The 12433-nt window shown below is 36.5% G+C and overlaps 1 protein-coding gene across 1 annotated transcript; it reads right to left on the bottom strand.

Annotated features, from left to right (window-relative positions):
- Positions 1–10903: 10903 nt before the first annotated feature.
- On the bottom strand, positions 10904–12001 carry LOC116139730. Its single transcript, XM_031425395.1, has 2 exons — positions 11548–12001; positions 10904–11364 (listed from the first exon to the last, which is right to left on the bottom strand). Exons 1-2 carry the CDS (start codon positions 11999–12001, stop codon positions 10904–10906), a joined length of 915 nt encoding a protein of 304 aa, XP_031281255.1.
- Positions 12002–12433: the final 432 nt, after the last annotated feature.

Raw genomic sequence — 12433 nt, forward strand, 5'->3', positions numbered from 1 at the left:
TGAACTTTACCAAACACTTGCCAACCATGATTAGTGTAAAGAAGAAAAAACTATGAAAAGTAAATTACTATTATAAAAAGAAACGAGACTTACTTATATGGTTAGAGGCAGATGGGATCTGTGATGAACCATTTGTTAAAAGAAACAGGAAAATGTATAAAGCTTTTGTAAAGATGAAGATGAAAATGGCATGACTAATAAATAGTATACACATTTTTCTTCCTTCCATATAAACCAACCAACTCAGAGTGTTACCACGTCATCAACCGTGAGAACATGACGTGGAATTTAGGGCTAACGTTGACAGTGAGTGTAAGCGCGCTGACCAAACGTCAACGTTTTAGTTTTTCTTATAACTTCTCTAATAGTGTTATTTATTTTACATAATATCTTTTATATAAATATAGAGTATTTTTATTAATTTTTAAATATAAAAAATAATTTTTTTATTCAAATCCAATAGACTCTTTAAATTTTAGGAGAGAAAATATGTTTTTTTTTTTAAAAAGAAACTCAATAAGAGAGATAAATCATAAATAAAATGTATAGAAATTTGTAATTTATTATTTAAAATTAGGATAGAGAGTACAATTTGACTCTCTAAATGTGGAGAGTCAAACTTACTCTTTAATTTATATTTAAAGAATAAATAGTCTATTGAACTCTTATTTCTATGGATAAACTCTTTATAATAAAAAATTTGGGTCATATAAAGAGTCATTCGGAGATGCTCTTAACTCTCATGGAATTATTTTTTTTTAGCTCCTAATAAATTATTCCTACATTTGTTTAACTTTTCAAACTTTATTCTATTATACTATCTTATCCTAAAAAGTGAAAAACGTGTTTATTTTAAATTGACTATTCAAATCAAAATTCAATCTTATTCTATTCAACTCAAAACATTTAACAATTACTTTTCTTAATAAAAGTTTATAAATTAACAAAAACATTCCCACCCACCCAAGCAACAATCGCCTGCCAGCAACCACCACCGGTCATCGTCACTGCCATTGTCGACACTAGAACGACATAAATTGGTCAGATTTTGCAGATTGTGTGCTGATATGGATGTTTCTGGCTAGATCTATGGTCAGAGATCTGGCCGTTGATGGCGGCTAGATTTTGGCCGTTAATGATGGCCAGAAAAGATTATGGTTATAGAGGTTTGGTTGTTGACGATGACTATATCTTGACCGTCAACTTTGGCCATTAACGAAGGGCTAATTATTGTCGTAGATTTGGCCGTTTCCGGCTAAATATACGGTGGATTTGGCCAAAAAAGGCCAGAATGGTGCACGATCGACCATATCTAGTTGGTCGTGCTCCATTTCGGCGACTGTCAACCACCATCCGATAGTAGTGGTTGGCTGTCGTACTAGGTTGGGTGGGTGGGGGTGTTTTTGTTAATTTATAAACTTTTATTGTGGAGTGTGTTTAGCTAAATTAACAAATGTAGGGGGTTAACAATTAATCTAAATATTTTCAGAAAATGTTTTCTAAAAATATACCAGACACATTCTCAGAATCCTATTCTATTTGATTAAATCATATCATATCCTATTCAGAATATAATATTATTTCAAATAATGTACCAAACATGTCCTATCTTAATATTTTGTAAGCACGCTGATAAGGTGTTTGGGCTAGCTTGTGCACACTTCAATAAATATTCGTGGTCTATTAAACACTCTACAAGTCTAGAGGACTAGATAAGTTATAATATTATTGTGGTAGGCAGCTCTAAGGTTTGAACCAAGTAACTCAATGAAATGAGCAAACATTCTTGACCGTCAGGCCAATTCCTTGGGGTTATTTTTTTTTATTTTTTATTTTGGTTATTGGGGTGTCCGAGCTTACTTGTGCATACCTCAACTAATCTATTGTGATAGGTGGCCCCAAGGTTTAAACCCAAGAACTTAAGGAAATGAGTAAACATCTTTGACTGTCAGACTAACCCGTTGTGGTTCAGAATATCATTTATCTCTTTTGTGGCTCGATAAATACCAATAAAGCCCCTCCTTTAAGGATTCTTGTGGACTTAAGTGATTTTGCCATGATGAAATTCAAACAAGACCGTTTTTATTTTGGGATAAAACGAACGGTTTTATTGTTTACTAGGGTTCTTAAAACGACACCTTTTAGTTTTCCGCTGAGTCGTTTCAATGGTATCCAAACGACATGTCGATTCTTTTTGAATGGCAGATTGTTTGTTTTGTAAAATATTTGCTAAAAAGTATGGAAATATATTGAAGCTTGTGAAACTATGATTCACAGGAGACCTAAGTTATATTAACCAATTTCTTTGAGGTTAAGAAGACTAGTCGTAAACTGACATTTTAGGTTTTTTTTTTTTTTTTTTTTTTTTTTTTTTTTTTTTTTTTTTTTTTTTTTTTTTTTTTAACAAACGACATTTCGTTGATCAATCGACCTGTCATACGTTCTACTATGAAAATCAATAACTCCCCATTTTTCTTCGTACTATTAAAAAGGCCCCTAGTTTTTTTATTCTTAGTGTACGTAAATAACATTTACTCGTTGGAAATGGAATCCCCCTTCCATTCTTAAAATGAATATCTTAACTAAGCTTAGCAATGTAATGTATACTAAATTTTTATATTATTAATTAATACAAATACTGAATTGATCATGTAAAATAATTGGATTTCTGGCTGAGATTCTGAGTCGATGAGGTTGGTAACCCTGACAGAGTTTTCCATTTGAATCAAGGTGGTAATCGTATGACAGAATATTCTTTCTCGAATGAATGAAGGACCTGATGCAGCTGCTACAATTAGAGAGAGAGAAACTGATGTGATATCATATTTGCGGTTTCTTCAAATTCAAATAATACAATACTGTTCTTAATCAGAGCACCTGCTCCTTAAATCTGAAATTTTGACTAGAAATTGTCAAACCTACACAATTTTGGCCATTCATGCACACATAACTCTGAAATTTATTTACCATGTCCAGTTTGAATCGCTGCATCTTCAATAAATTTCACTTTTATAACTGCTTTTGAGCTTAATTAATTAAAAACAAAACGGTTTACTTTTTTCGCCGCATCTTTGCTTACTGATTAAATTTCAAAGAGCAATTTTTCCAATCTCCAAACTCTTAATGAGTTTCCTCCTTATTCAGAATACGAACTCTGATTTGAGACTCCCATCTTATATGAGATACATGAGAGTTTAACAAGGATTTTTGACCTTTACTTTGTATACGGAGTTGCTCAAATTTTGTGTATAAATTAATTTTTGTCAATGCTCTATATCAGATTAATCAGTCGTCCCTGGGACGCAGGAAATGCATATAGCAACAGATACAAAATCAGCTTACCCAGTATCCTTAAGTGTTAGTAACATTAGCAGCAGCACAGTTTAATAAAATAGCGGTTGCTGTTATCGTATTTGTTGGTTTTACTGGAAAGTGATGAAGAAAAGATATTAAGCAAAAGAGAAAGAGACGGCAGCATGAATATGTGTGTTAAACAATCCAAAGAAATAATGAAAAAGAGAAGGCTAGGGTTTCATTGATATTGTCTAATTCAATTGAATACAAAAAGTATGATTTAACCTAAATACAAAGATATATATAGGCTAAACAAAAGAAATAATGAAAAGATAGATCTACCCTTAATAAACAATAAAACAAAATAACCCATATTTCTTAACATCTCCCCTCAAACTCACGATGCGGCTACAAGGATCGAGAGTTTGCCAACTAGAAAACAAAAACGGGAAATAGAATGCGACTTGGTAAAGAAATCTGCAATCTGCAAAGAAGAAGAAACAAAGGGCAAGGTAATGGTGCCATGCTTGAGATGATGACGAGTAAGGTGACAATCGATCTCAATGTGCTTAGTTCGTTCATGAAAAACCGAGTTGTGAGCAATCTGAATAGAACTCTGGTTGTCACAATACATAGGAGTGGGATGAGAAAGAGAAACGCCCATACTTTGCAAGTACCATCGTAACCACAATCTCTTTGTAGTAGATGCCATAGCCGATATTCTGCTTCGGTTGAAGATTGAGAAACAATGGATTGTTTCTTGCTCTTCCAAGAATAAAGAATCACCCAAAAAGATACAGAAACCAGTAACAGACTTTGATCTGTGGGATCACTACCATGATCAGCATCAAGTATGTACGCAGCTCCAAGGAGAGGTGGATGGAAGTAAAAGACTCTGAAAGACTGTACCCCGAAGATTCCGCAAAATACGAAGAATAAGCTGCCCAATGAACTGTATTAGGAGAGCAACAAACTGACTAACAACATGAACCTCATATGCAATATCTGGACGATAATAGTGAGATATACCAAACTTCCAACACAGTACGGTATAAAGTAGATTTGACAAGGTAAACCTCAAAGAAGAATACTTTGCGTTAACCTCAATCGGAGTATCGACAGTCTTATTATCGTAAGTCTAGCCCGCTCAAGAATATCTGCAACTATTTCGACTGAGAGAGAAGATAACCCTAGGGAGTAGGCTATCTCATACCCAAGAAATATCGTAGAGAACCCAAATCCTTCTTTTCAAACTGTTGAGCTAACTCTGTCTTCAAAACTGAATACCATCAATATCATCACCATTAATAATCATGTCATCAACATTAAAGACAGAATGATACGACCTGCATCAGTGCACTTAGAAAAAGAGCAGAATCATGACACTAGAGCAAATCCAAGGGAAGAGATCACAATAAAATTTCTCAAACCAACACGAGTGCTTGTTTAAGACCATATAACGTTTTCCTCACTTGCAAACATACCCAAAATCATGTGAAACACCAGAGGGGGCCCCATATAAGTTCTTCTTGAAGATCTCCATTCAAGAAGGCATTTTTAACATCAAGTTGAGAGATATGCCACTGACGAACCGAAGCTACTGCAATAAAGTACGAAATAGTCATTTTTGCAACAGGAGCAAATGTCTCCTCATAATCCATACCATACTGTTGAGAGTACCCTTTTGCAACCAACCTAGCTTTGTATCGCTCAATAGATCCATCAGAATTATCTTGATCTTATACACCCAACGACAACCAACAACAGTCTTACTAGGAGTAGAGGAACCAAATCCCAAGTACCTGTCTTATGCAAAGCAGAAAGTTCCTCATCCATAGCTTGCTGCCAAAGAGGATCAAGAATTGCCTCTTTATAGGAAGAGGGCTCAGAGAGAATGAATAGAAGCTAAAAAAGAAGCAAAAAGATGAAGAATAACAAGAATAAGCAAAATCTGGTAACTTTGTGACTTACGAATGCGTATGGATTGACGTAGAGGTGGATCCACAATCTCAGACGAAGCTTGAGTGACCATAGGAGAAAAGGAGCTTCAGGTGTGTTGGACGTAAAATGTCGTACCTACAGAATGATCAGTACTAGGAACCTGAGATGACAAACTATCAGAATCCTCAGAAAAGGATCTATACAAATTAGATCAGATCTAGTAAAGGTATGAGTAGTGGATGGAATAGAAAAAAAGGTATATGCTCAAAAACAACATGACGAGACACATAAAGTTTCTGAGTTATTGGATCAAAACAACGATACCCCTTTTACCTTCACCATAACCAGAAAGACACAAATAGCAGATTGAGAGGACAACTTGCTACGTTCTACATGAGACAGAACGAACTAACAACAAAAAACTTTAAAGGAAGAATAATCAGGGCATACCCATACAACTTTTCGAAAGGAGAAAAACCTGAATATGAGTGAAATTGTATTAATCAAACTTACACAGCTAGAACAACTTCACCCCAAAACACACTAGGAACAGAACAGACTAAGAGAGAATAGTAGTTTCAACAATGTGCCTATGTTTTCTTTCAGTACCACCATTTTGCTCGGATTATCTGTACACGAGGTTTGGTGAACATTTCCATCTAATGCAAGCAACTCACAAAATTTATTAGAAGTATATTCCCCCCACCAAATCACACCTAAAACATTTGATAATAGCAGAATGTTGAGTTTTGACAAGAGCTCGAAAGGCTGTATATATCTCAAGAATTCAGAACGATGTTTCATTAAATAAACCCAACAATAATGAGTATGATCATCAATAAAAGAAACATAATATTGAGACCCTCCTTTTGTGGCAAGAGGAGAAGGTCCCCATACATTAGAATGAATCAAATCATGGAGAAGAAGAAACAGAAATACTTCGATTAAAAGGTAAAGCTGAAAATTTTGCTAGTTTACATCCACTACAATCGAAATATCACAAGTTTGCAAATTTCTTAAAGCCCCTGTGGATGCCAAAAATCTCAAACGAGAAGATGAAACATATCTAAACGAGAATGCCATAAATAAAAACTAGAAGAAGAAGGACTCAAACGAAAAGAAGACATCCAACACTATAGCGGCAGCTTCAACACTAGTAGCAGCAAACACTGACACTTTTAACTCATCCAAATTATTGTCCCCCCTTCTACGACCTGTCCCAATCACTTCTGAGACTGTAGATCTTGCACATAACAAGAAGAAGAGGAAAAGGTGACTAAATTACCAGAATCACATAACTGACCATAGAAGCAAGATTTAATGTAAGTTTGGAATATGATAAACAATAGAGAGAGACAAGTGAGGTGTGACAACAGAACCAACCTGCTAAAGGCATAGGAGTGCCATCAGCAGTCATGACAGATAGAAGACGAATGAGACACAGAAGCAAAAGATGAAGAATCTGGAGACATGATGTGAAGCATCAGAATCCAAACCCTACAGAATGTGACATACCTAAAGAACTATGAGGTACTGACCTCAAAAGAAGAAGCAGACAGAACTTGTGCTGTAAGGAAGAAACTTCTGAAATTGCTCAGCCAGAGTACTAGGATCGGTGAAGGACCTGATGAAACCACTGTTGCATTATTAGACTGTGGGTTTTGTAACCCTGAGTTGGTCTTGAGCATTAGATTGTGACTGGTTGCCAGACTTCCAAGCTTGAGATTGCTGCTGCGATTGATTGCTGCCTCAACTTAGGACACTGAGCCTTCCAATGACCTTTTTGCTTACAGAAACTGCACTCGTCGAAGGCAACCCTTGTGTAAGGTTTATTTTGATTAGTAAGACTGGCTCGAAGGTACTGCTAACACAGAAGGTTAGAAGTAGAAGCAAAAATTCCCTTTTCAGAATGAGACTTAAGACGTATTTCTTTAGCCAATAACTCACTGACACTGATTCAACAGAAGGCATTGGAGAACGTGCAAAATTGAACCTCTAAGTCCTTCAAAATCACTGCGAAGTGCCGTTTAAAAACTGTACCAACTGTTGCTGCTCCCTATGAGCAATATAGGCACCACATGCCTTTAATTCTGCAGATTCTGTAAGAGTCAATTGATCCCAAAGATCTGTCATAGCAGAATAAAACTCATGAACACTCATATTCTTCTACTGAAGAGCTCGTATGTCATTCTCCAATTGATACTGCTTTGCAAAATTTGATTGAGTAAATAACCTTTGTAGATGATCCCAAACCTCCTTTGCTGTCTCATATTTCGCTAACTGTGCACCTATGGAATGCCCAACAAAATTGTTAATCCAAGTAATAATTTTTGCATTGTTTGCTTCCCAGGCATCTATCAAAGCATCATAACCCTCATTAGTATTCTTAGGTTTCACAAAAGTTCCACTAACATATCCCCACATCTTTTTACCCTTAAGCAAATTTCTCATCACATAACTCCAATACGAATAATTCTTGTCATCTAACCTCACACTTACAGACTGAAGCAAATCGTCTCTTTCAGTAGCCATATTCAAAAAACAAAGAAAACCAGAATGCAAAAGAAAGGAAAACGAAATACCAGATTGCCGAAATTGAACGAATACCAACGAAATACCAGATTGCAGAAACTGAACGAATACCCTCTCTAAAACAATCCAAAGAAATAATGAAAAAGAGGAGGCTAGGGTTTCATTGATACTGTCTAATTCAATTGAATACAAAAAATATGATTTAACCTAAATACAAAGATATATATAGGCTAAATAAAGGAAATAATGAAAAGACAGATCTACCCTTAATAAACAATAAAACAAAATAACCCATATTTCTTAACAATGTGCTATGCTTTTCATTCATAATACAGGGGAAATATATACACAAACCAGTCCACTGTTACACCTAATGCAGTGGATATTTTTACAAATTTGAGTTTGAACTAAATTACATTCAACTAATACAAGACCAAGTCATTCAAATACACCACTTAACCACTGCAGGTTTCAACTAAACCTGTCACAAATTACATCAAAATACAACAAAACAGCAGCTTCAACTACTGCAATCAGAACAACAACTTTGAACACTTGGCGCCAAAAAGTTATTTTAAAAAGTTAACTGAATTTGCTACATTTCCAGCAAAATATCACCGGCTTCAACACTCCTCCTTGATATTTTTGCTGGAAACACCAAGTTTGAGCCTTAAATCTTCAAACTTGGCTTTGGATAAAGCCTTAGTCATGATGTCTGCCACTTGGTCTTCATCCCTTACAACAGACCAACTTAACTTCTCCATTACATTTTGCCTCCCTCACAGCATGGAGCTTAATTTTGATGCGCTTGGTTCTGCTATGTAAAACAAGATTTTTTTCTATTGCCACGACTGATTGGTTGTCACAAAGGATCATAGTAGGACTCATTTGTGTTTGCTTCAAATCCTCCAAAATTTTTCTAAGCCAAATGGCTTGATTTACGGCAGCAACAACATAAATGTATTTTGCTTCTACTGTGGACTGAGCTACGATATCCTTTTTTTGGACAACTAGAAAATAACACTTGAATTCAAGAAGAATATGTAGCTGGAAGTACTCCTCATATCATCAATGGATCCAGCCCAGTCACTGTCAGAGTATCCAATAAGCTGAAAATTTTCAGACCTCTTAAACCATACACCAAGATCAGAACTTCCCTTAATGTACCTCAACACCCTCTTGGCTGCCCTAAGGTGAACTTCACTTGGGTTACTCATAAACCTGGAGATGAGGCTTGTTGCAAACATTTAGTTAGGCCCGGTGGCTGTCAAATACAATAGACACCCTATCAAACTTCTATAAATTCCCCCATCAACCTTCACAGCCCCATCATCTTTGCTCAGCTTCAAGTTTACAACTAGTGGAGTGTCCACTGGTTTGCATTTGTCTAAGTTGAACTTGTTTAGGACTTCATTATTATATTTTCTTTGGCTAACAAATATCCCATGTTGAGTTTGACTAATCTCCATTCCAAGGAAATAAGACCTTTCTCCTAGATTAGTCATTTTGAACTCATTATGCATTGCCTTCTTAAATTCTTCCAACTGACTTGGATTGCTTCCTGTGATGACCAAATCATCTACATATAGTGATAGAATAATGAACTCCCCTTCTAGCTCTCTCACATACAATGTGTGCTCATTTGGGCTCCTCATATATCCCAAACTAATAAAGTAATTGTTGATTCTACTATACCAGACTCTAGGGGCCTGTTTTACCACATAAGCCTTCCTTAGCAGATAAACTTTGTTCTCCTGCCCTTCAACTTCATATCCCTTCGGCTGCTTCACATAGATTTCTTCATTGAGCCAACCATTCAAGAATGCAAACTTGACATCTAGCTGATAAATCCTCCATTCAACTTGGGTTGCTAAAGCAAGGAGAAGCCTAATTGTATCATGCCTAGACATTGGTGCAAATGTGTCCGAGAAGTCCACTCCAAACTGTTGAGCAAACCCCTTGACAACCAACCCTGCTTTGTGTCTATGAACTGATCCATCTGGATTTAATTTTCTTTTATAAATCCATTTAACTTGAATCACTTTTCTGTTTGCTGGTCTGCTTAACAATTCTCAGGTGCCATTATTTTCAATCATGCTTAACTTCTCCTTCATTGCCTTCCTCCAAGTATCTGACTTAGCAGCTTTATTATAGTTTGCAGGCTCAAGTATGGTTGCATTACAACTTTCATAAACCTCTGTCAGAGGTTTGGTACCTCTAACTGGAACATCTTCATCTTCATCTATCCCCTATTGTTTCATCTTGGTTCACTGCTGGTTCTGTTAGCTGTCCCCTTAAGTCTTCATCAATTTTGTTTTCCTCCCAGTTCCATACACCATTTTCATCTATTTTCACATCTCTAGTGATATGAATTTTCTTAGTTTCTGGAACATAAACTTCGTAAGCCTTGGATTAACCACTATAGCCAATGAAAATTCCTATCATGGCTTTGTCATCCAACTTACTTCTTATAACTGCTAGGATAAAAGCATAGCATATACTCCAAAAAATTCTTAGGTTCTCCACTACAGGCTTCACCCCACACCAAGCCTCATATGGAGTTTGATTAACTAAGGCTTTAGTGGAAAGTCTATCGAGCAAATAGACATTAGTGTTCACTACCTCTGCCCAAAAGGACTTAGGCAATTTCTTCTTAGCAACCATGCACCTAACTATCTCCATAACAATCCTATTTTTCCTCTCACTGACTCCATTTTGTTATGGAGTATAAGGACTGCTAAATTGGTGTTTAATTCTAGCTTGCTTGCAAATTGATTCAAACTCATTTGAAATGTACTCACTCATATTGTCACTTCTCACTGTTTTGATACTAGGGCTTGTTTGGTTTTCAACTTGCAGCTTAAATCTTCCAAACACAGCTGCAACTTCATTCTTTTGTTTTAGAAAATAGACCTAGCACATCCTGGACCAATCATCAATGAACAAAATAAAGTATTTGCTCCCACTCAATGAATGTGTCTGCATAGGTCCACACACATCTGTGTGGATGAGTTGGAGTTTCTCAACAGCTCTCCAAGCCTAGTTTATGGGAACTGCCCACTCAACTTGCCAAGTTGACAAGTAGCACAACCTTAGTTTCTTCAATCTGAGGCATATTCTAGACAAGGTTTTTGGTCTAAATTTCTCTAAGACCATGGTAGTGGAAATGGCTAAATCTCTTGTGCCATAACTCAAACTCATTTACTTTAGCAGTATAGGCTTTAGGTTTTGGCTTTTTCAGCCTAATAGGGAAACTTTTCCCCATCAATCTAACCCTTATTAGTTCACTACCTTCACTGTCTAGAATTGTGCAGGACTGGTCCTGGAAATGCAAGATGTAATTCTTTTCTAGCATTTGTCCTACACTAAGCAAATTATGACTTATTTCTGGCACATACAGGACATTAGGAATCAGTTTAACACTTGACTTAGTCTGCACAACAACATCTCCTTTCCCTTTGACATCCACAAACTCTTCATTCCCAACTTTAAATTTGGAGTGATATGCCCTGTCCAAGTTAACAAAATCTTGCAAGTTTGTTGTAATGTGGTTGGTGCAGCCACTGTCTATCAGCCAAGCATCATTGCAAACTTGAGCTGCACAGCAAGATGCCACAAATAGTTACTTAGATTCTGAATTTGGCTACTGATCTTCAACAATCTGGGCTTACTGTGGTGGCTGGTTTGGCTTGTTTTTGAAAACTTTTTCAGTGTGGCCAAATTGCTTACGTGCTTTACATTGAATATTTGGTCTGAACTAGCACCTCTTCTTGGAATGACCCTTCTTCTTGCAGTAAGAGAACGGTGGATACTCTTTCATTCCACTTGATTTGTTCCATTGATTATTGGTTTTCTCCTTCCCTTTCTTATCTCCAGCAAACCTCTTGCTTCCTCTCTGAACAGCTTTGCCTTTAAAGCTTGCCACCATTACACCCTCACTTGAATCCTTTTGTCTCAACAACCTCCTTTGCTCTTGAGCTTGCAGAGCATGCACCAGTTCTGTGAGTGTGATATGTGACAAATTCTTAGAGTCCTCAAGAGATGAGATCTTAGACTCAAACCTCTCGGGTAGGCCCACTAATACTTTCTCAAAAATTCTTTTGTCTGTCATTTCCTCACCCAACAATCTAATTTTATTCACCATATTCATCAACCTATCCACATATTCCTTCACTGATTCTGATTCTTGCATCTTCAGCATCTCAAACTCCCTCCTTAAGTTCAATACATGCATATTATTAGTTGTATCACAATCACCAAACTCCTCTTTGAGCTTGTCCCATGCTTCCTTGGTTGTTTCATACGTAGAGCTGGCAAGGACCGGTCCCAAGCGGGCCCGGGCCTAGGCCCGTTTGGGATTGGTCCCATTTGGGACCAGTCGCTCATGGGCCTAGGACCGGTCCCAAGCCTATGAGCAATTTTAGGACCCAAACCGTTCCCTTGGACCGGTCCTGGGCCTATAGGACCGGTCTTATGGGCCTGCAAAATTTCATTTTCCCCTATCTTTTTTTATATTTTATGGGCAAAATAAAATTTTGTAGGAGGGTTTATGTAATTTTTAGGGGTAGATTAGTAAGTTTTTAAAATTTTAATTAATTTAAAAAATAATAAATTAATAAATAAATTAATGGTTAATTTTAATATAAATGTAATATTCACACAATCA

This window comes from Pistacia vera, unplaced genomic scaffold (genome assembly GCF_008641045.1).
Source record: "Pistacia vera cultivar Batoury unplaced genomic scaffold, PisVer_v2 Contig359, whole genome shotgun sequence".
Lineage (NCBI taxonomy): Eukaryota > Viridiplantae > Streptophyta > Magnoliopsida > Sapindales > Anacardiaceae > Pistacia > Pistacia vera.